This window comes from Bubalus bubalis, chromosome 4, assembly GCF_019923935.1.
Source record: "Bubalus bubalis isolate 160015118507 breed Murrah chromosome 4, NDDB_SH_1, whole genome shotgun sequence".
In the NCBI taxonomy this organism is placed as follows: domain Eukaryota; kingdom Metazoa; phylum Chordata; class Mammalia; order Artiodactyla; family Bovidae; genus Bubalus; species Bubalus bubalis.
Genome location: NC_059160.1, coordinates 7,824,029 through 7,849,167, shown reverse-complemented (window position 1 = coordinate 7,849,167; position 25,139 = coordinate 7,824,029). Strand labels below are relative to the sequence as shown.

At 38.6% G+C, this 25,139-nt stretch overlaps 1 protein-coding gene and 1 long non-coding RNA gene across 4 annotated transcripts in view; one reads left to right on the top strand and one right to left on the bottom strand.

Annotated features, from left to right (window-relative positions):
* Nucleotides 1-25,139, top strand: part of XPNPEP3 (X-prolyl aminopeptidase 3) — a 44,433-nt gene that overhangs the window by 9,471 nt on the left and 9,823 nt on the right. Inside the window, exons 3-6 of one of the 2 annotated variants that reach the window (XM_006071267.4) lie at nucleotides 8,678-9,085; nucleotides 10,951-11,153; nucleotides 18,559-18,621; nucleotides 19,766-19,879. In XM_006071267.4, the coding sequence (XP_006071329.3) occupies nucleotides 8,678-9,085; nucleotides 10,951-11,153; nucleotides 18,559-18,621; nucleotides 19,766-19,879 (788 nt within the window). The remainder of the gene's footprint in view (nucleotides 1-8,677; nucleotides 9,086-10,950; nucleotides 11,154-18,558; nucleotides 18,622-19,765; nucleotides 19,880-25,139) is intronic. The other variant, XM_006071268.4, reaches the window with a different exon arrangement.
* On the bottom strand, nucleotides 640-19,793 carry LOC112584443. 2 transcript variants are annotated; one of them, XR_006550310.1, is made up of 5 exons: nucleotides 19,664-19,787; nucleotides 19,282-19,399; nucleotides 14,621-14,673; nucleotides 4,041-4,118; nucleotides 640-858 (listed from the first exon to the last, which is right to left on the bottom strand). It is a non-coding gene; the product is annotated as an uncharacterized LOC112584443 (long non-coding RNA). The 2 variants fall into 2 exon arrangements; XR_003108608.2 differs by lacking the exon at nucleotides 19,282-19,399 and having other exon boundaries at nucleotides 19,664-19,793.

The window sequence follows — 25,139 nt, the reverse complement described above, 5'->3', positions numbered from 1 at the left end:
TCTCTTCAGATGCTTTGTCTAGAACCATGCCATCCAGTAGGATTTTTTAATTAATGTAAATTTAAATAGCTGTAGGGCTAATAGTACTGTTTAGACAGCACCATCTAGGGGAATAAATAGGATTAGGCTAAAATTCAAAAGTATAGTGAAAAAAATACGTATTTCAAGATGTTTTTAAAGAAACGTTTCCTAAAACATGATTTCTAGAACTGTGTTCTGACTATCGATTCATTGTGAACTGTATTAAAGACATGTTAGGAAACATTTTTCTTGAAAACATGAAATGCTCATTTCAGTATTAACAAAAATATTTCTATAGAGACTACACAAGATTTCCAGATGTGATTGTCCCAGCTTTGAGAGATGATAAAGATCATGCAAAAAGTTGATAAAAGTTTACTTCACTAATTTTTATAAATTGGTAAAGGTTTACCTCACTGATTTTTTTTTTCTACTTTAAGATTCCAATATTGCTGCTAGAAGATATGTCATTACTATTGTTCAGATTCATACCTAAGGTTTCTTTGTTTTGTTTTTTCAAAGAGACAGTTAAGTGATGAACTATGATGAATGAATATCATCCCAAAGAAGTAGATAGGATGAAACCAAATGCTTTGTAGAAAATGCAGTCAGGTTTTCCCAGGCTTCTGCCATGGGAAGTTAAATCTGTATTTACTGTGTAAGCCTAGATTATTAACACAATCTGAATTGCCTTTGGAAATATGTTGCTCTTTCACTATCTCCACTCAGTGAATGATACCAGTGTGTCTCTCAGTGAGGGCTTCCTGTTGCTGATTCTTCATCAGACTAGAGTTCCTGCTGGGAAGTCGGCTGAGACTCAGGAAATGCAGCTCACCACTGAAACACACAAGAAATCAGAGTTTTTCAAAGCTGTAAGGTAAGCTTTGTAGCAGTACAGTTGGTGCTGATTTAAATATTTCTCTATCCAGTCAACCTGCCTGTAGCTTCAGTTTGACATTAAGTTTTACCAGCTTTGAAAATTACTGATTTCTCGTGGTGAGATACTTTTACATGGTAAGCTGCATTTTCCAGGTCTTGAAACTAGTAATCATATCCTCAGGGTGATGGCCTCTGTGTCTAGACTGTTAATTCTGTTACGTGCATGGTAACTATGTAAAAAGTAAGTATGAATAAGTATACACATACAAGTTCATATGTTCATATAACTATGGGGAGAAAGGAATACACATCATAATCTTTATCCTCCTGGACAGTAAGGATCGGTGTAAGTAAGAAGGGATAGAAGTAGATGAAATTTGAAAAGAGAATTATCAGTGTGAAAGAAGCCATCACATACAGTTTCCAAAGTATTCATCACTTATCTTCCACCATGTAGAGATGCAGAACTTATCAAAGTGTTCAAATAATTGTGGGGTGTAGGAAAAGTCAGTTATTAAGAAAAATTAAAAGACATGAAATCCTTTTTTTAAAATCTCTTTTATAGACCTAAAGTCAGTTTGTTAGTTTGAAATATAAAATTATGTTTCTATGATATGTTTTGCTCCCAAAGGTTTCGTGTTCGGCATGTTTTCCCAATACTTGCCAGTACTTTAAACTTTTGGAAAACATCTCAGTCATTTTCCTAATTATTATACAAGTTCTACATATATTATAGGCAAATTAAAGAATGCAGATAAGCATAATTCTTTAAAAAAAATTACTCATAACTCCACCATTTAGAGAAAGCAACTGTTGCGATTTTAGCGTTCTTTTTCTAGACTTGTTTCTTACATAGAATTGTGTGTGCATATATACACACTCTATATACTGATCAATTATTTCCTTAAAATAAATTCTTAGTGGAACTCCCCAGGCAGTCCAGTGATTAGGACTCAGTACTTTGACTGCGGCAGCCCAGGTTCAGTCCCTGGTCGGGGAATTAAGATCCCACAAGCCATTTGGCAAAAAAAGAAAAACCCCAAATTCTTAGAAGTGAAATTACTGGATCAACACCTGAATTTTGAATTTCCCTGGATTTCTTTTGGCCACACCTGTGCATTTCCTGAAGCAACAGTAACTTGGAAGATATCAGCAGAAAGACGTGGGAGATAAAGGAGTTCTGTGTTGGCTGTGCTTACTACTGCTTTGCTGCTGCTGCTGCTGCTAAGTCGCTCAGTCGTGTCCGACTCTTAGCGACCCCACGGACTGCAGCTGACCAGGCTCCTCCGTCCATGGGATTTTCCAGGCTGAGTACTGGAAAGAGTACTGGAGTGGGGTGCCATTGCCTTCTCCGTACTACTGCTTTAGATGGAAATAAAGAGTCAGATTCACCCCCCCCAGTGATTTTTAAAACTTGTCCTTTGCTTAAAGAAGTCAGCATTATAGGCTATTTCTTCTTTTTATGACACTGCCATCTCTGTGTTAAGAACCATGTATGTAGAGACAGAAATGTCAGTTCATCCTCCTTGATCATTAACATGCCTTCTACTTAGTATCTATCACCAGGAAGAAAAGGGATTCCATGAAGGAAGGCAAGTGGCATTCTGAGCTAAATACCATTATGAACCATGAGTCTACTTTTACAGTATCTGTACAGGAAAGACACTTAGATAGTTCCTTGACATTGCAAGGTGTGTAGCTTCATCAACAGTTCCCTTCCAGAGGATAGGAAAAATTAGTGCCTAATTAAGTATTGTTTCCAAAAACCTATATTTCTAACATTTTTATGTTCCTAAGCAAAATTAATTTTGGAATATGTGATATAGTTTAGAGCTTAAAAAGGGGTTATTCAAAGAGTTGGGCTTATCAGAATGACTTGTCTGACCTATGCAGAACCACTTCTTGGTTTTCTTTCAACTACAGCAATGATTAGATTCACTGGGACATAATCAGAACACAACTGTGTGGCCCAGAACTTGAGGGAATGCCTTTACCATGAACTTTTTTGTCCCTTATCATCAAATAATGGCTAAGACTGTACGGTTATTGTTAAGTGTAATATTTAAAATGATGAAAGGTTCTAGAGTGGATTATACATAATCATTCCCAAATCTTCTTGCTTGAAAGTTTCAAAACCAGTTAGTTATCATCTTTAGTTTAGCGATAGTTTAGTTGTAGTTCTGCCTTAACCAAGGGGTGTATTTTTTTTTTTTTTTAAGTTTTGTTAAACATGGTTGACTTTAATAGTATCTAAAAGATCAAGATTTATTTCAGTGGGGTGAGATTTTTATACTATTATGGATAGTACAGAAACACCTTTGTGCATATTTCTTGTCCATATCAAGAAATTCTCTGGGGTAAAGATTAGCATGAATCTACCCCAGGAAAGGATTGGAAATCTTCTAAAGAACTGAATAATAAAAGTCTCCTGAATCACTCAAAACTCATTCTTGTCATTGTGCAAGAAAGCCAGATAATTTGGGGCTTTCATGTAAAAACAATTACTTTTATAAGGATAATGATTGTCCCTATACCTACATACAACAATATAACTCATACCCCATTCAAGATATAGAACATTGCCATCACCCTAGAAGGTCCTCGCAAACCCTTCTAGTCAATCCCACCTCCATCCTTAACCACTGGCCTCGTTTCTATCAGCATGATCGTTCTGCCTGTTCTTGAGTTTTGTGTAAGTGAAATCATACAGTATGAACCCTTTTTCTCTGGCTTGTTTTGCTCAGTATATGCAAATAAAATCCATTTAGAGATTTTTTCAATTATTTGGTCATTTCATTTTTTCAGAGACATCTATGTTTTACGTTGTAAAGGAAATGTTTGTTAACTTTTTCATTATCCCCGTTTTCCAACTATATAGTAATAGATCATTCTATGCACTTCTTTCTTATTACACAATAAAAGCTACCTAATATTAAACAGAATTCAGGGACACTTCTTCAAATCAGACCATATTAAAATCTTAACCTAGGGACTTCCCTGGCAGTTCAGTGGTTAAGACTCCTCTCTTCCACTGCAGGGGGCACAGGTAGGGGAACTAAGAACCCACATGCCACAAGGCACAGCCAGAAAAGAAAAAACTCCTAACCTAGTTCATTTCAGGAAGTAATTAAAATGCATACCTAGATTGTAGCAAAGACTTGCATCTTTTCCATCCATATTCAGTCTTCATAAAACTCCTCTCTGGGTTTTCTGCCTGGCTGATAATATATGAAGAACATTTTTCTTATTGTCTTCAGAGGCCCAGTTCTCGATATCCTGAAAGAGCTTTTCTTCTTGGCAGCCGACTCTCAAGATTGATTATGAGACTTTGCTATTTAGAGTCCAGATTGTGACATCTAGGCACTTGATTGGCTAAATAAGCTTGTTCGGGTAGCCCCTCTCTCCTTAATTTACTTCAAGTGACAAAATACTGACTGTTGTGCCTTTTAATACTTTACAGTTTGATGAAATTACCCATAAAGTCTATTCAGATACCATTTTATCTGAAGAAATTCATTGACTATAATGGTTAGTTCTATGACCAAAGGTCATAATAACTGTCAGGTTTACCTGTAGAGTTAAAGTTCATTGCTTTATCACACTTTTACCCCCTCCTTCAATTGATAAGAAAAGGTATGTTTTTCCTTGGATAATTTTTCTGTTGTGACCAAGAGTTCCTTGAAATTTCAGAAGTTTAGAAGCATTTAGTTAATAGTCACTCTATAGTGTTTATAATTAGTAAGCTTGGGGAAATGTAGCCAGTGTTTTAAATATTTCTCACATAGTCATTTGTATGAAATTACATTCAAATGATGAATGCTTGAAGGATGTGAAAGATGGTTTTGCAATCCTGCTTTGATTTTTAAATAATTTTTATCTTTTTTCAGAATAATGAAAATGAGATAACACATTCATTAATTAAAATCATTAATACTGTGAGTTTTCTTTCAAAAAATTTTTTAAAAACAAAATGAATTGATTTTTTAAGTTTAGTTTTATTACATGGACTAAGGCTGTGAAATAACCAAAAGTAAAGCACAGGAAAGGGACAAAAGTAAAACAAAAAAGGGAAAAGTTAGATAATTCACTTGTTATAAGCAGCCTCTGCTTTTAGGAAAGAGTATGTGCTGTTTGTGGTAAACTGGGAAATTTCCAATATTGAGTAACAGCAACAGAATTAACATGAATAATTATCAGGGAGATAAATAGTTAAGCTATTCTTAGGCTCTGGTACAAAGTTCAGTATTCTGCGGTGTAGCCCTAGGGTACTCTTAGCCAACTTAATCCTGAGAAAAAGAAATGTGCTATGAGCTCTTCTAGGACCAGCTCTGTTGCTTTGCCAATTCAAATTGTCATAAGACCCCTCATTTATCTATCTTGTTTCTCCCCAGTTTCGTTAATAAAAATGTCAGTGTTTCTATTGTAGGTAAATAAAAGTTAAAAATTATTAATGGGATACAGCTACAGGTAGAACAACTAGACACTTCCCAAGTAAGCAGAAACAACTGAGCTGCACGTACTGGACATGAGTACTAGGAAAACTCGAAGAACTTTGATCCACCAGTTTCTCTCCTGGGGCTATCCCACAGAAATCAAAGCACCAGTGTGCATAGCGCATGAAGGCACCCTATGGATAAGTATAAAGATATTTATTATGATAGCAGAAAGTTATATGAATGCCCAGCAGTAGGGAAATTAATCAGGAAATTATGATACAGTGCCCCAAGAAATAATATGGAGACATCAAGCAGAATGAGTTGAAGTTATGCCAGATGAGTTGGTGGGAGGGATTTCTATGAGGTATTATTGTGTTAGAAAAGCAATGTGAAGAAAAGACTGTGTGGTGTCCCATTTTTGTAAAACACTAGGGACTCATAAAACCCTGAATGCAGGTAATTTGTATGCATTTATATGAATATTGAGAAAAACAGGAAAGGATATGATGTTGTTGTTCAGTCACTAAGTCCTGTTGTTGTTGTTTAGTTACTAAGTCGTGTCCGACTCTTTGTGATCCCCTGGACTGTAGCAGGCCAGGCTCCTCTGTCCTCCACTATCTCCCGGATTTTGCTCAGATTCATGTCCATAACTGCCTCCGCTCTTCTCCAATAGCATTTTTGACACCTTCCAACCTGGGGGGGGCGCTCATCTTCCAGTGTCGTATCTTTTTAAAAAGCCTTTTCATACTGTTCATGGGGTTCTCACAGCAAGAATACTGGAGCAACTTGCCATTCCCTTCTCCAATAAACCACGTTTTGTCAGAGCTCTTCATTATGACCATCTATCTTGGGTAGCCCTGCACAGCATGGCTCATAGCTTCATTGAGTTATGCAAGCTCCTTCCCCCATGACAAGGCTGTGATCCATAAAGGGGAAGTTTACTTACTAGAATACAAACCATGGGGGCTCTAATGTGAGTAGAAGGAGGGAAGGGGAATGAGGGCTCAAATAATGAAGAAATGGTGGGGGGCAGTATGGTGTGACTACATTTATACACAACTATAAGATGTATGTATGGAAAAGAAATAGCTAATTTTTTAAAAAGTGGATCAAAGGAACAAATGAGCATGAACAGGGTTAATTAAGAAAGTGTTTTGAATGAGAAGGGTCTAAAAGCAAACATCTTGAGCTTCAAGTCTTGGAGTGGAATTGCTTTGGAAGGAGAAGAAATTTTAGAAAAGGGGCACATTGTAAGCAAGGTAATAGGGAAAGAACAAGTTGGACTTGAGACTTAGAAGTAATTAATTTCACAATAATTGAAGGAATACTAAGAAAAAAGTTTAAGTCTCCAAAGACCACATATTGTGTAATTTCATTTATATGAAATCTCTATAATAGACAAATCCATAGAGACGGAAAATAGCGGTTGTCAAAGGCTGGGGTGGATTCAGAGGAAACAGAATGATTGCTAATTGGTGTGGGGCTTCTTTTTGGAGTGATGAAGTTTTCTCAAATTGTTTTGGGTAATGGTTGCACAAATCTGTGAATATACCAAAAAGCATTGAATTCTATACTTGTACGTGGGTGAATTGTATGGTATGAAAATATCTCAGTAAAGCTGTTACCAAAAGTGTTGGCCAGATAAGTTGAAGTTACCTGGTAGAGAACATTAATATGTTAATATTAAATGTAAGTGTCAAAATAGCTTAATTGTTTGAATTTGATCTAATGGACAATAGAAAACCCTTATAGGTTATGAGTATGGAGTGGACCGTCCATGGTGTCCCTTTTTTAGCCTCTTTATCTTTTTATTTGAGATTTTAATTGTAAGAGTATATACTCACTGAAGCAAAATTCAAATAATATAAAAATCATGTTAGAGAATTTCAGTTTATCTCATTCCCCATAGGTTACCACTATAAAAATTGTGATTCTTTTCCAAATTTTTCTAAATTCTTTTTTTCCTCTCTCCTTTAATTTTTTTTTTAAATAATGGGAACATATTGTCCATCTTGATATTTCACTTCTTATATACAGCAGTGTTTCATGGCCATTTTCTCATACTTGCATATGGAGACTGGCTACCACAGGGAATAATAATTAGTTTCCCACATCACAAAGTCATTGTGAAGATTAAATAAGTTGATTGTTGTTGTTCAGTTACTAAGTCATGTCCAACTCTTTGTGACCCCATTGAACTGTAGCCCACCAGGTTCCTCTGTCCATGGGATTTTCCAGGCAAGAATACTGAAACGGGTTGCCATTTCCTTTTCCAAGGGATCTTCCCAACCCAGGGATTGAACCTGCATCTCCTGCATTATCAGGTGGATTCTTTACCACTGAGCCATCAGGGAAGCCCAAAAAGTTGATACATGTAAATAATTAGAATAGTACAGACACATAGTAAGCATTCAGTAAGCATTAGATGTTGTTTTACTCTTAATATTGTTAAGTGCAGGCTTAGGAAAGAACTGTTTTAGTAGTTCTTTTGTTTGAGAACCTGAAGTGAAAGCAGGCATAATTTCCATTCACAAGTGAAGCATTCACGCAGGCATCACTGGGCTAGTAGCCAGGCAGTCTTCTAGGTACTGGTATTAAGAACTAAGACATAACCCTTCAAAGGTTCTTAGAATGGGTTGTTTGGGTGAGCTTAAAGGAATCTGAGACTCTTGAAATTATATGTCAAAAGTTTGTATGTGCCTACACGGAGTTTAGTAAACAGAATAAATCCGTAGCTTTCAAAAGATTCTCTAGGACATCTTCAAGTCTTTAAGAACCACTTACTTTATCAGATTTGATTCTCATGACAACCCCAAGAGGTAGATAATATTACTAGAATTCAAAGCCCTGCTATATTCCAGTTGTTATTCTGGGCCCTGAGAATATAGCATTGGGCAAACAGACAAAATTCGATGTCTTCAAAGAACTTATATTCTTTTGGGGAAGTCTTACACAGAAAATGTGATCCTTCTCCTCACCTAGTATATTGAAACTTAAGGGCAACTTGGAATGTGTCCCTGAGAGTGCCTTCCGCATAATAATTAATAAATATTTGAGCGAATGAGTAAAAGAATGAACCAGAGAGCTGGAAAAGATCTTAAGGGGTCGTGATCCCAGTTTTCAGCAGGACCACATTTAACTATCATTTCTTCCAAATTTTTGCAATGGAATAGAAATTTGAAACCTGGGTTATCTCCTTAATTTTGCCATGTGCTGTGAGGAGATTGGGCATAAATTGCAGAAATGAACTTGAGTGTCTCCATCTAATATTAAACTATCTTAAATATCAATACTCTGCCACTATAGAAATGCAAAGCTTCACTGTTATCTGTCATTTCTAGGGGAGGTGACGCCAGGACTGTCCCAGGTGGAATATGCCCTTCGCAGACACAAACTAATGTCTCTGATCCACAAGGAAGCACAAGAGCAGAGTGGTACAGACCACACAGTGGTACTGCTGTCCAGCCCTACATACTACATGAGCAATGATATCCCCTATACTTTCCACCAAGACAACAATTTCCTGTACCTGTGTGGATTCCAGGAGCCCGATAGCATTCTGGTGCTTCAGAGCCTCCCTGGCAAGCAGTTACCAGCACACAAGGCCATGCTTTTTGTGCCTCGGAGAGACCCCAGTCGAGAACTTTGGGATGGCCCTCGATCTGGCACCGACGGAGCAATAGCTCTAACTGGAGTGGATGAAGCCTATACACTGGAGGAATTTCAACATCTTGTACCAAAGCTGAAAGGTAACAGATAGGAGCAGAACTCAAATCACAGGCCAGGTTGAGACTAAGACCTTCTTGGCCATTTGTTCTTCATTTGCTAAAACTATTAGCATGGCAACATTTCCCTTGGCACTGTGAAAGAATATAAAGCTTTTCCATAAGACTTTAAGGATTTCATTTATTCGTTTGCTGAATCTTCATTAGATTATTTATTCACAGACTGTCTGTTCTAGTGTGAAATCCCAGAAAGAGGATTTTAATGTGGAGGATGGACATGGGCCACTCTTCAAGATAACTGACCAGTCTGTTGACGCTTGCCTACTTATCTTACCACTTTTGCAACTCTTCAAAAATGGGCAATATTCTCAAAGAATTATTTATCCTTCACCAGCAGCAGAAACACCTGGTGATGCATTATAGAAATAACAAATGCAGACTAGACACTGGAAGTGTAAAATCTGTGGCCCCCACTTCATACCTCCTATCAGAATCTGCATTTTAACAAGATTCTCCAGTGGTTCATGTACACAGTTGAGTTCATGCCCCTTGAAAAAATATCACTTTCTCTATGTTTATTCTGGTAGAATTGTGATCACTCAATGTTTTGAGATTCCTTTTCTAGAACTTTTCAGAATGTATACTACATTATAAACTATCCTTAGTGATTCTTATACATCTACAGCTCTAGGAAGTATTTAACTTTTTAAAGTGTCCAAAAGTCACTTAGAGCCAAATTTGGTAAATAAGATAGATGGTCAAGTTATAAAATACTGATTTTAGACAAAATAAGGTATTTGATTGTAAAATTTCAGTCTGATATTCTTGTAAGATATATAAACATTTCTGAAGTCATTTTCTAATTAAAAGAGGATTTCAAAATTGCTTCCAACAATCCTGGATTGAAAGTTTAAAATCTAAAAAGGTTTTAAAAGCCTAAAAAGGTTGGCCTATGATTTTATAAAATGACAGCAAATAGTCATGGTTGTTTTACTTTTTAAAAACTACAACAACTAAATTTTTGTTGAAAGTAAGATTAGAGTTTGACATGTAGTCTATATTTAAAATCGTTTTTATTTTAAAAGGTAAAAGTATTTTGGAGATTGTATCACTAATGCATACCCAATCAAAATTTTTAGGGCTTTTCCCCCCTCTTCTGTCCCAAGTGCATTGTATGAAACATAGAAATCTTCAGATTTAAATTGTTGGGAATACTACTCATAGGTTTCTGTCAGAAAATAAAAAAGGGGGGGAAACATAGAGACATGGTGTAAGTGGAAAAAATTTTCATGGTGTGCTTTATCTTACGTCTCGAGCAAAACTCAGCCATTTCCTTGGGTCTACAAAGTGGAAAGGTGAACTGTGGTGGTCTGTAATGAGAACACATGGCAGATGAAAGAGGACAGGTATTCTGGATGAATGTGGATTATCAGCAGTGAAACCCCCTCCCACCAGTACTGAGACTGAAACTCAGGGATGGAGCACTTTTAACCATGAGGTTGTGAGCTGAGTACTTTTTCTGTCCTCCTGTGTCCAGTTATTTAACAGTACCTCTAGCTGACTTATGTGTGGTGTGGAGAACAATTGTCACAGTTGTTCTTAAACAGTTAATAAATAATCAAAGCTTGAGTAAAGCTCTAGTTTCATCTATTGTCTTTACAAAAAAACACTGAGGTTTGAGGGCAGAAAAAGCCGTATATCCAGTCTCAGAATATCTTGCCATTTTCAGGAAGGGCCTTCCCAATAACTTATGACCCATTCCTTTAGATCCTGAGAGAGAGTGTTCAACCCTTGAGAGTTTATACTACACATTTAAAAATAATTTTGACTCTTCAGGTCTATGACAGGTGGTATTTCTTGTTGCTGTCTTATTTTAAATCTCTTTTAAGCTGAGACACATACACTGTGGTATGACTGGATGAGGCCTGCTCACAAACAACTCCACTGTGACTACATGCAGCAGCTGGCGGAGGTCAAAGCCAGGAGCAAGAATAAGGTTCGGGCTGTGCAGCAGCTGGTACAGCGCCTCAGGCTGATCAAATCTCCTGCAGAAATTGAACGGATGCAGGTTGCTGGGAAGCTGACATCACAGGTATGGTTCCTACGGAAGAATTTCTTCCCAAATTAAAAAGTCCAGCTTTTAGGGTTCAGTGGGCACCTGAGGTTGTGTACCCAGGGCAGTAGTCTTAACGGCACACGGACATATAGCTTCTGCTTTGATGTTTACCGAGTGCGTCTAGAGACTTGTGCAGTACTTAGGAAGGCAAATCAGATATCCTTCTTGTATCTTTTTATCCACGATCTTAGTTGTTTCTCTTTGGAACGACATAAGTTAATTCATTTTATTTCCTTTCCTTATCATAATTACAGTAATAGTGGCAGAGCTTATTAAAGTAGATTCATGGGACCTAAAATGACCATGCTTACGAATTATCAGTTTATTACAGGAGAAGGGCACAGTTTACCAACAGCATTAATGTGAGAATAGCTAACACAGCCAATGGCTGTCTCACAGCCGTGTCCAGAGAAGCTGAGTGCAGGCTCCTGCTGTCCTTCCCCAGTAAGGACCGGGCAGGGTGCATTTTCTCTGGGGCTCAGGAACCACAAATGCATGCATAGAACACCTCGGAACCAGGAAGCCCCAGGAATCTCAGCTAGGGATTTTTGGATTTTGGTCTCATTGGCATATTCCTGCTCTGTAACAGCTCTCACAGAGACCAAGTATAAACCTTTGATCTCATCAACATGGAGTAGATGACATTCTACCATCATATTGTGGTACCTCTTTTAAACCATCATCACAATTGATGACTGCATAATGTTCATTTAGATTATTATTAATCAGTGTTTTTCAAGTTCAACCTGTTAAATATTCCCACAGGTTGCTTCCCAACATAGCTCCTCTATAATAGATCTATCCTATGGCGTGAGAATCAGAAACAAACCCAAAAAACTAGCTTCATATAGTCAAACACAGAGCTCTCATCTCTTGTCCATTTTGAGAACGTATGTCGCTCTGGGAAGTGTGTTTGTTACGTTGGCTATTGTGTAGCTCTGTTTTAGGCTCATCAAAAGAGAAAGATTTCATCAGAGCCCTCCACCCCAAGGAGCTTCTGAGTCAAGACTAAGAGAAATAGTATTGTCTTGCTTTAAGCATCTCTTGAGGCACAAAATTATGTTAAATTTTCCCTTTTATGTCACCCGTTGATTGCTCCCTTGAAACTGTTTTCTGTAGTGGCTTCACCATTTGACATTTCTGCTAGCAGTATACAAGGGTTCCAATTTCTCTGCATCCTCACCAACACTTGTTTTTTGGTTTGGGCATTTTGTTCTGTTCGTTTGCTTTGATGATAGCCACCCTAATGGATGTGAAATGGTGTCTTGGGCTTCCTTGTTGGTCCAGTGGTTAAGAATCGTCCTTGCAGAAAAAAAAAAGAATCTGCCTTGCAATGCAGGGGACGTCGGTTCAATCAGTCCCTGGTCCAGGAAGATCCCACATGCTCCGGGGCAACTAAGCCAATGAACCATAACTACTGAGCCCATGCACCGCAACTGCAGAAACCTGGGCACCCTAGAGCCAGTGCTCGGCAACAAGAGAAGCCACTGCGATGAGTAGCCCTCACACCTCAACAAGATAGTAGCCCCACTCGCTGTAACTAGAGGAAGTCCACACGCAGCAAAGACTAGAGCAGCCGAAAATAAATAAATAACTTTCACACACACACACACAAAAGAAATGGTATCTCATTTTGGTTTTGACTAGCATTTTCCTAATCACTCATTGAGCATCTTTCTATGTGCTTATTGGACCTTTATATAACATCTTTGGAGACGTCCATTCAGCTCTTTTGCCTGTTTTCTAATAGAACTATTTATCTTTTTGCATTTTAGTTGCAGAGTTCTTTACATAGTATTCTGTGTACTAAACCTTACTAGATAAGGGTCTCTGATTTTTTTTTTTTTTTTTTTGTCCTCCATCAGACAGTTTGCCGTACTTGAATTATCTTAGTTGTAGCATGTCTCAAGCCTCACTGGTTCATTAACAGTGGCGCAAGTTGCTTTGGTTAGAGCTCCACCTGCTGCCCAAAGTGAGTGAGACTCGTCTGAAGAAGAGTGAGCTTTCTCAAACCAAAGCCATACCTGCCATCAGTTTGCGATTCCTTTCCAATCCATTATGCTAGCTGCTAAGGTTCAGATTCTATCTTTTTCAGATTCCACTGATTTAAAAGCCAGTACTACTTCAAACCAGCAGCGGTTTGGCAGTCACCCAAGCTCAAGAGTTTTATTTTCACCCCTCTTATCAGAATCATCCTTTTTCTTTCAAAATAATTCCTTAACTATGTATTTTAAGAATAATTCAAGTATGCTGGAACAATTGGGTGTCCACATGCGCAATAAAGATGTTGGACCCATACCTCACACCATATACAAAAATTAACTCAAAATAGATCAAACACCTAACCTCAAGAGCTACAAGTATATAAAGCTCCTAGAAGAAAATGCAGGGCTGAATCTTTATGAATTTGAATTTATTAGATATGACACCAAAATAAGCAACAAAAGAAAAATAAATAAATTGGATTTGATCAAAGTTGAAAATAGTTGTGTTTCAAAGGGCATTTTTTAAGAGTAAAAAGGTGACCTCCAGAATGGGAGAAAATGTTTGCAAGTCATATATCTGATAAAGGTCGAGTATTCAGAATATGTAAAGAATTCTTGCAACTCAAAAACAAAAAAGGAAATTCCATGATAGTCTAGAGGTTAGGACTCCACACTGTCACTGCTGAGGGTGATGGTGCAATCCCTGGTTGGGGAACTAAGATCCTGCAAGCCTCTTGGCACGGCCACCAGAACAAAAAGGACAGCCCAATTATAAAGTGAGTGAAGCTTGAATAGACATCTCTCCAAAGATAAACAAATGACCTAAGCTCATGAAAAAATGCTTTAAATACCATTAGCCAGAAATGCAAATCAACATCAGATACTGCTTCATACTTAATAATATACCTTATTTAAAAATAAATAACAAATGTCGGGCTTCCCTGGTGGCTCAGTGGTAAAGAATCTACCAGCCAGTGCAGGGGACATGGGTTCAGTCCCTGGTCAGGGAAGATCCTACAAGCCTCAGGGCAGCTAAGCCTGAGCACCACACTGCTGGGCCTGTGCTCTAGAGCTTGGGCAGTAAGAGAAACCAGCACCATGAGAAGCCCGTGCACCACAATGAGAGAGTAGCTCCCACTGACCGTGACTAGAGGAAGCCTGCATGCAATAATGAAGCCATAACTAAATAAAAATTAAAAAAAAAAATTAACAATTGTTGGCAAGGATGTGGAAAAATTGGGACCTTTGTACGTTACCCTGGTGGCTCAGACGGTAAAGTGTCTGCCTACAATGCGGGAGACCTGGGTTCAATCCATGGGTTGGGAAAATCTCCTGGAGAAGGAAATGGCAACCCACTCCGGTATTCTTGCTTGGAAAATCCCATGGACGGAGGAACCTGGTAGGCTACAGTCCATGGGGTCGCAAAGAGTTGGGCACGACTGAGCGACATTTACTTACTTGTACATTACCAGGAGAAGTGTTCAGTCACTGTAGAAAATACTTGGGGATTCCTGAAAAAAATTAAGCAATTATTATATGACCTGACAGTTCTTCTCTTAGGTATATACCCAAAAGAATTAAGAACAGGTGCTTAAACAATGGTGGTGGTGGTTTAGTCACTAAGTAGTGTCCAATTCTTGTGACCCTGTGGACTGTAGCCTGCCAGACTCCTCTGTCTGTGGGATTCTCCAGGCAAGAATACTGGAGTGGGTTGTCATCTCCTTCTCCAGAGGGTCTTCCTGACCCAGGGATTGAACCCAGATCTCTTGCATTTCAGGCAGAATCTTTACCGACTGAGCTATGAGCGAAGTTGAGTCACTATTGACAATAGCCAAAAGGTGCGAACAACTCTTATGACCATCCATTGATGAATGGATAAGCAAAATGTAGTATATATATCTATACATAGAGTGGAATACTGGTCAGCCATAAAAAGGAATAACATACTGATACATTCCACAACATTGATGAACCTTGAAGCCATTATCCTAAGTGAAGCAGACCAGACACAAAAGGCCACACATTATGTAGTTCCGTTTATGTGAAATAGCCAGAATATGTAAATCCATAGAAACCAAAAGCAGACTGATGCTTGCCAGGGGCTGGGGTGACAGGGATATGGGGAAAGTAACTGCTTATTGGGTAGGGCGTTTCTTTTGTGGCGGTGAAAATGTTTTTAAACTAGACAGAGGTGGAGGCTGCCTAGCATTGTCAATAGACTAAATGCCACTGAAGTGTTCACTTTTTTTTTTTTTGGCCATGAGGCACAGCTTGTGGGCTGTTAGTCCGCCAACCAGGAACCAAACCTATGCCCCCTGTGGTGGAAGCACAGAGAATTCCCCGAATTGTTCATTGGTTAATTTTATGTAATGTGGATTTCATATTGGGTTAAAAAAAAAAAATGAATGAATTTAGATGCCAGATGTACTAACAAATGGCAGTTAAACGGATCAGTTGTTCAAGACAGTGGTAGTGCTTACAAGTCTTAAGTTACTAAGGAGAAGGGTACAGTATAACACTATAAGGGTACAGTGGTCAAGAAGCAACAGAACTAGACCTGCAACAATGGACTGTTCAAAGTTGGGAAAGAAGTACATCAAGGCTATATATTGTCACCTAGCTTATTTAACTTATATGCAGGGTACATCATGCAAAATACTGGACTGGGTGAAGCTTGAGCTAAAATCACGATTGCGAGGGAAAATAACCTCAGATATGCAAATGATACCACTCTAATGGCAGGAAGTGAAGAGGAACTAAAGAGCCTCTTGATGAGGGTGAAAAAAGAGTGAAAAAGCTGGCTTGAAACCCAACATTCAAAAACTAAGACCATAGTATCTGGTCCCATTACTTCATGGCAAACAGAAGTGGGGGGAAGTGGAAGCAGTGACAGATTTTATTTTCCTGGGCTCCAAAATCACTGAAGATGGTGACTGCAGCCATGAAATATAAAAGACGTTTGCTCCTTGGAAGGAAAGCTATGACAAACCTAGACAGAGTATTAAAAAGCAGAGACATTACTTTGCTAACACATACGGATATGAGAGTTGGACCATGAAGAAGGCTGAGCACCGAAGAATTGATGCTTTCGGATTGTGGTGCTGAGAAGACTCTTGAGTCCCTTAGACTGCAAGGAGATCAAACCAGTCAAAGTTTTCAGTTGATTCAGGAAATCAACCCTGAATGTTCATTGGAAGGATTGATGCTAAAGCTGAAGTTCCAGTACTTTGGCGACCTGATGTGAAGAGCCAATTCATTGGAAAAGACTCTGATGCTGGGAAGGGTTGAAGGCAGAAGAAGGGGGCAGCAGAGGATGAGATGGTTAGATAGCATCACCAACTCAACAGACATGAATTTGAGCAAACTCAGGGAGATTAGTGAAGGACAAGAGAGCCTGGCACACTGCAGTCCATGGGGTCGCAAAGAGTCAGATACGACTTAACCACTGAACAACAACAACAACCCATCAGCCAGGTCTAGAGTACAAGCTCCTGTTGTCCTCCTCAGTCAGGATGGGGAAGATGCATTTTCTCGGAGGCTCTGGAACCACAGATACACACATAGAACACCTCGGAACCAGGCAGCCCCAGGAATCTCAGCTAGGGATCCTAGGGTTTTGATCGTGTTGGTATATTCCTGCTATGAAGCAGCAAAGCCCTTCAGAGGTCCCAGGGAATCCAAGAACAAACCGTTAATTTCACTGTTATCAATACTGATAAGCTGATAACAGACTGCTTGGAAACTCTTCTCAGCACTATTAACCAGCATGTTTCAGACCTTGACCAGGGTCAGTGCTAGGCAATGTTGTCCTAAAATTTAGAAGTATTGAAAGAAAGGGGAAGTATCAGTCACTCAGTTATGTCCAGCTCTGCGACCCCATGGACTGTAGCCCATCAAGCTCCTGCGTCCATGGGATTCTCCAGGCAAGAATACTGGAGTAGATTGCCTTTCCCTTCTCCAGGGGCTCTTCCCAACCCAGGGATCAAACCTGGGTCTCCCACATCACAGGTGGGTTCTTTACCATCTGAGCCACAGGGAAGCTGTCTTAGAAGTATTAAGTCTGGTAATTCCTTTATAATCTACCAATTTGGTAATGACAACAGAGAATTTGCCCTTATTTTTCTTAATAAACAACTTCTAGCTATCAGTGATTATATTCCTTCAGGGTTCCCAACATTCTAATCTAGAATGTTTTTCTATAAGACTTTTGATATTTGGGCAAAATAGTTTCCCTAAGAATAGTTACACTAAGAAAAGGATTTAAAAAAAAAAAAAAGAATCTTACAGAAAAACCTGAACAAACTTTTTGGCCAACCCAGGAATTCTCTGTGATAGCTGCACTATACGTGTGCATGTTTTCTGTCTTTGTAAACATCCATGTCTGTAATTCCTCACTGGACCTCGTTTCAAAAAGGATTTTGATTAGCTTACATGGATACATAAAATACAAGAGAGCATAAATTCATGGTAGAGTTGAAGAAAAGCAAGATTTGAGGGGAATGGAGCTAAAACAAAATAAAACCAAAGGCACATTGTGTAAGATGGTACAGAAAAACCCAAATGAACTTATTAGCCAATCCAATAATTAGATTACTTATATTGTAGGCCTGCTGCTGCTGCTGTTAAGTCGCTTCAGTCGTGTCCGACTCTGTGCGACCCCATAGACGGCAGCCCACCAGGCTTCCCTGTCCCTGGGATTCTCCAGGCAAGAACACTGGAGTGGGTTGCCATTTCCTTCTCCAGTGCGTGAAAGTGAAGTCGCTCAGTCATGTCTGATTCCTAGCGACCCCATGGACTGCAGCCCACCAGGCTCCTCTGTCCATGGGATTTTCCAGGCAAGAGTACTGGAGTGGGGTGCCACTGCCTTCTCCGATATTGTAGGCCGGTGGTTCTCAACCGGGGGCAGTTTTGTGTTCCCTAGGGGACATTTGACAACATATAATTATCACAGTTAGGGAATGCTACTGTCATCCTACATGGAACAGCATAGCCCCCAAACAAAGAATAACCTGGCCCAGAATGTTGATAGTGCCAAGGCTGGGGAACCCTGCTGTCGGCTGGACCAGTCAATCCATAATTGCATATATTCTAAGGCTGTGGAAGCATTTGAAAGATAAATGACAAATGTGTTTCCGTGCCGCTTATTCTAGTATACAGTGTATTCTAAGTGGGAAGGTTGAATGCCCTTCCACTAAGTCTGTCATCAGTCATCTATTCCAGAAAGCAATATTTTCCCCTTTGGAAAGCGTATGATCGTGCTCACAAAGCCATAACTTCAGGTCAACAAAGTTGGGGAGAACTGTGTTTTTCATTTGAGCTCCAGTATTTTGAATGTTTGGACAAGCAACATAGTTAAAATGGGTCTATGTTCTTTTCTTCCTTCATTCTCTTTGCAGGCTTTTATAGAGACCATGTTTGCCAGTAAAGCGCCTGTGGAAGAAGGCTTTCTTTATGCTAAGGTGAGCTTTAAATGCCTGGCGAAGTTTTGTCGGAGGCAAATGTGCTTTCTTGATTTGCATATGGCATCCAGTTGGCTTTCATGGACATGACTAGGGTATCTATGAAGAGGATTTGGTTCCTAAATCTCACTGGTAATTTATTAGATGAGTCTAAAATATGTAGAGCTACCCTGGTAGCCCAGATGGTAAAGAATCCACCTGCAATGCAGGAGATCCCGGTTCAATTCCTGGGTCAGGAAGATCTGCTGGAGAAGAGGTAGACTACCCACTCCAGTATTCTTGGGTTTCCCTGGTGGCTCAGCTGGTAAAGAATCTGCCCGCAATGCGGGAGACCTGGATTTGATCCCTGGGTTGGGAAGATCCCCTGGAGAAGGGAACAGCTACCCACTCCAGTATTCTGGCCTGGAGAATTCCATGAACTATTCCATAGGGTCACAAAGAGTCGAACACAACTGAGCTACTTTTACTTTCTTTCACAATTAAATGGAGAAAATAGAAAAGAACAGATAAAGAAGGAAGGACTTTCACAAGTGGATGTTAAGAAGAATCATAGTGTTTAAGTAAATGTAAAGGCAGAGAATCTGAGGCAGTTCTGTGGATAATAGCAGATACAAACCAGCCTCCAGCTTCATCCTAGGATATAGCGAAATTAGAATTTACCATTTGCCTAGCATCCTTTTTCACATTTCCAGAGCATGTAGGTTGGTAGCTATTTGGAAGGTTGAAATTGGTAATTTAGAGCTCTTGTTAAAAATGCAAGCTGTATTCCAATGTTTACCTAAATAAGAAAAAAAGTAACATGTAAAGGGTCTAGACTATATATCTCTGTACTCAGCCTGGTCATAAGTTTTCTGTGCTCTCTTCAGGACTTAACTCTTTGAAAATCATAGGAAAGTTAGAGCACTTGGAAGAAAAGAACAGATGTAGTAATAGAGTTGAATGACAGTATTGGGGTGAGAATAAAAGAAATGGACTGAAATTATAGCATAAAACTTTGGTTAAAAAGATGTGATGAATCGTTTTCCGGTATTGACTTACGTACTTGGATGGAGGTGTGGGCTGTTGAAGAGAGACTAGGCTAGGGCAGCCTTAAGGAAATCCTTTTTTCCGTCCTGTATTGTCATACTTTGCTGCTGTTTTTCAGTTTGAGTTTGAATGCCGGGCCCGTGGTGCGGACATCTTAGCTTACCCACCTGTGGTTGCTGGAGGTAACCGGTCAAACACTTTGCACTATGTGAAGAACAATCAGCTCATCAAGGTACGTAGATCCCCTTCAGGCTACTACCCCTGGGTTCAGATGCCTTAGTAGGAAACAGCTGTAGCCTCACAGCCCCCTGACCTTCAGCTTTCACAAGCTAACTGCCGTTTATAAAACCCTTTGTTTATAAAATGCTTTTACAGACATGCTATCCTTTGATCCTCACATTAGCACTGTGAGATAGGAGCAGCTATTAACATGCCTGTTTAACAGAAGAGGAAAAGAAACTTTAGGTAACTCATTAGTGCCGAGCCAACTATTCTAGTCTAAATCCTTTGCTCATTTCACGTGGTTAAACTTCTTCACTGAAGTCTTGTGCCAGCAACAGGCCAAGCCTATTTTGGGAGCAGGCAGATTTTACCAATAGCTTATTAGCTGTGAGGGAACTTATATTCTACGGTTTTTCTTCCCAAGTGATTTATAAGTAAAGAATCTTGTATTCCTTTATTAAGGCTACTTTTAATTATCTACTTAAATTTACAGTAAATTCAAAAAAATGAATATAGCAAACATGTAAATTATACATTTTTTTTCTAATGAATACCCGTGAACCAATGACTCAACTCAAGAACATTGCCAGTATGTTCAGTCTGCTTACATACCCTCATGCTCTGCCATCCCACAGCCTCCTTCCCAAAGGTCACTAAGCAGTATCCTAAATTCCTGTTTGTCATTCTCTTGGGTTTTTTTAAAAAATAGTTTTGTCATATAGACATGATTCCCCAAACAATTAGTTCTGCCTCTTTATGAACTATATAAAAATTACATACTGCTATATGTAGTTTTGGGAGCTTAACTTGTCTTTTTACTCAAGCAGGATAAAATAATTTTTTCCCCCATGTATTTGTATCTGTTCACACTCCTACCAGCATATATGTATAATTAATTCTGTTGACCATATTCTCTCTATCCCTTGCTATTATCAAACTTCTTAATTTCTATCATTTTCGTTGGAATAAGACAGTGTGGTCTCATTGTGGTCTTAATTTCCATTGCCTCTATTACCAATGAAGTTAAGCATCTTATCTTGTGGCACAACTGGTTTCAACTTGCTCGTGTGTTGTTCAGTATATTCTGATTTGTGTACATGAGTAAGATTGTCTTATAATTTTTCTCTTGCTGTCTTTTTCTGGTTTTCACATCAAGGTGTCAAACAGTTTATTTTTTAATATTATAAAATGATTTGAATTAATGTTCCTTGAAAATTGGTTAGAACGTCCTGTGGAATTATTTGGACCTGATATTATCTCTTGTGGGCCTTTTAACTATGGTTCAATTTCTTTAATATACTGAGACTTTCTATTTATTTTTACATATCTTAATTGTAAAATGCAACTACTGGGAAAGTACTTAGACCATAAAGGACGAGCTTAATGGGTAATTTTAAAGACTCATGTAACCATTACCCAGATCAAGAAATAAAATATATCAGCAAGCTGTAGCTTGCTGGCCCTCTGGGCCAAATCCAGCCTTCCACTTTGTTTTTTAAATACAGTTTCATTGGAACACAGTGATTTCTGCTCCCCTACCCCCACCCCATGGGCAGAGTTGGTAGTTGCATCAGAGACAGTATGGTTCACAAAGTAAATATCATCTAGCCCTTTACAGAAGAAACTTGTCAGCCGCTGAAATAGGGCCTTACTGTGTCCCCCGCCCCCAAGCGGCCTTTCCTCCACGTGGTCTTTGCCCTCCCTGTGACAGCTCCCCCTCTCCGTGATAGGGTAACCACTCTGCCAGGGTCGATAGTGATCATGTCTTTGCTTTTCTTTTTACTTTACAATTAATAAATAATGTAGTTTTACATTCTTTGCTTTGGTTTTAGTTATGTTTGAACTTTATGTATTTGAAATACTATGTTGTCTTCTTTCATACAACAGTATATTGTTGCATGCCACTACAGTTTGTTCATTGTAATTGCTGAAGTGTGGAATAGCAGGTAAAGTGTGGTTTATGAAGCTAAATCTGTTTTCATAAGAATGCTAAGATGTTACGTGCTCTTTTTCACTCTTACTGTCTCTCAACTGTACAGTTAAGTATCCCAGAGGTTTTATGACATGAAACATCACTCCAAATTGAATGCCGAAGCAAATATGAGACTCTAGCTGTCTTCTGTTTTTCTATGCTAAATAGAGATTTGCAAAAATGTAAAGCAATGCCACTTTTCTAACAATATTTTTTAGAAAAAGTTATTTTCATTAAAAATGTTATTTTAGCATGTAATGAATGGGTTTATTATTTTTTTAATGAATAAATATTATAAACTTTTCTGTTTTAATTTCTTTATGTGATAAATCTCCATAGATGGACATTTATATGTTTTCTGGGTTTTTACCATTATGAAGAATATTCTGTGAACAGTATGTAAGTTATCAAGGTTGCCTGGGGAACACCTAACAGTGGAGGTGCTGAGTCACAGGGTGTGCATCCCAGGGATGGGGGAGCCTGGTGGGCTGCTGTCTGTGGGGTCGCACAGAGTCAGACACTGAAGCGACGTAGCAGCAGCAGCAGCAGGGTATGCATATGTGCAACTTTGGTAGAAAATGCCTAGGACATCCCTGGTGGTCCAGTGGTTTAAACTCTGCGTTTCCATTACAAGGGGCTCAGGTTTGATCCCTGATTGAGAAAGTTCTGCATGCCACGCAGTGAGGCCCAAAAAAAAGAAACTGCCAGATGTTCCCGGAGTGATTTTATCAATTTATATTTCCATTCTTCCTGAAACAGTTTTGTAGATTATATTTTTCTAGCATTTTGTCCAAGTTTTTAAAATTATTCATAGAATTATCTTACGTTTTAATCTTTTGTGTTTGGAATTATTTGCACTTTTACGTTCTTTTTCTTTCCTTTTGTTTTTTGTTTTCCTTTATGTACCTTTTTACAGTCTTGAACTATTTTTGCTTTCTCTTTTTTTCTAATCTTAATAGACAGTTTCTTTAAAAGTAAATATACATATCCCTATGAACCAGCAATTTGTTTTGTAGGTACTTTTCCAAGAAAAATTAAAACATATATCCCCAAAATGCTCTGTACAAGAATGTTGATAGCCGGTTTGTAACTAGGATGTTAGATGAGGACGTTGCCATGTGGTATATCCTTAAGAAAAAGGAGCAAACACAGCACTACCAAGAGTGCAAATGACCTCAAAAGAAAAAAATTGCAAACTATATGATTCTATTCATATGTTCATATGAAGTTCTGGAATAAGCAAAACTCATCTATGGTGCTAGAAATCAGATCAGTGGTTGCTTCTGATGGGGCGTTGCCTGGGTAAGAGCATATGGTTACCTGGGTGTATATACATTTGACAAAACTTAGTTCTATACACTTAAGATCTGTGCAAAGAAATCTCAGCAGAGGCTTGTGGGTTTTTATTAGTCTGTTAAAGTCAACTTCACATATCATTAATGCTATTTTGTCTTTGCTTATATTATCTTACCACACTGTGTCCTGGCGTTTGTTAATTTTACTCTTCTGCTCTTTATGTTCATTCTCTTGTTCTTTTTCTAGCTTCTTAAATTAGGTGCTAAACTCTTTTTTTTTTTACTGTGACATGTGACTTATAGGATCTTAATCCCCTGACCAGGAATCAAACCTGGGCATTGAAAGCACCTGGTCCTAACCACAGGACCACCAGGGAATTCCCTAGATTTGTTCATTTTCATCCTTTTTTCTTTTCTAATTATGATTATTTAAGAATTAATATTTCACTTTCATTACATTCCATGTATTTTCTTAAAGTTGTCATATTTATCATATGTTATAAACAATAAATATAATGTTCTGTTTAAAATAATAATAAAATGAACAACCATGTATCCACCATCAAGGATAAGAAGAACACTGCTTGAACCTTAGAAGCTTCTAGGCAATCACATGCACATCTCCCTTTCTGTCTCCTATCATCCTGACTCTTATTAACCATTTTTTGGGTTTTCTTCATAGTTTTACCACCAGGGTACCTGTTCCTAAACAATATAGTATTCATTCTTGAAAAACTAGAGAATAAGCACAAATCTAGCTTTATAAGGCGAGAAGACATATTGCTGTTATTAGAGCAAGTAAGAAATAAGGGGAATGGTCAAAAACCTATAGGTCATAGTCTAGCTTTGGTTATCTAAAAGTTTTCAATTCAAGTTAGTGGGCAAGGTTACCAACAAGCCCTGAGAAACGCAGGGTATTGGAAGGGCTCTGCTGTTGACTGGCTAGTAGGATCCTGGCACAGTTGTGGTCAGAGAGACCACAGGCTGCGCGTGGTTCTGCCTCAGGGCTTACCACAGTGGCGTGCAGCTGTCAGGAATAGGTCACGGCAGAGGCTTGAATCAAACTTACCTGCGTGTTCATCTTCCCTTCTTACCTCTTAGCTGGCCTTCCTGGGATCACCTTCCTTCCACCTCAGCATCCTTTATATAGCCGATAAACTTGTTCCACTTTCGTTTAGCCAAAGCAGCTTTATTTCATTCTCATTCTTGAAAAATGGCCATGCTGAGAAAACCATCCTAGGTTGACAGTTATTTTTAGTCATCAGTTTTAATATATTTTTACTCTCTTTTCTGACTTCCAGTGTTGCTGATCTTAGAAAAGAAAATAATTATTATTTTACTTTGGGAAATTTCTTTTTGCTACATTAAGATTTCTTTTTCTTTGGTATTTCTCAGTTTTATTGTATTTCTAATTACAAATTTATTTTTACATGTCTCATTATGATACTTTCTGGTTCCTGAATCTGTAGATTTTTGTCTTTATTAGTTCTAGGAAATGCTCAGACATTTCTTGAGATATCATCTCTTCTATGTCTCTCTGCTCACTCCTTCAAGGACTTCAGTTAGATGTGTTGATAGGTTAAACCTCTTTTCTGTTTTCAGTAAGCTAACTTTTCTTTCATGTTTACATTGGCTTTGTCTGTCTCTGTCATATTCTAGGGGATTTTGGTAGGTCTGTCTTCTAGGGAACTACATTTTTTCATTTGTCTAACCTACACCTTCAGCCATCCACATAGTATTTTATTTCAGCAATAATTTTTATCTCCATTCCCTTCAAATCCACATGGTTATTTTTTAGTTGTCGCTTGTTGCTTCTTAACCTTTGTGATTCCATTCTGTATTTCTTTAAACATTTCATGACAGCAATCCTGTCATGAATTCCAGATAATTCCATTACCTGGAATTCTGGAAGATCTGAATTTGGTATTTGTGGTTCCTGCTGAGTCTCACTGACTGTGACCTGCTGCCTCACGTGCTTGACGGTGACAGCCTCTGGTTGTGAG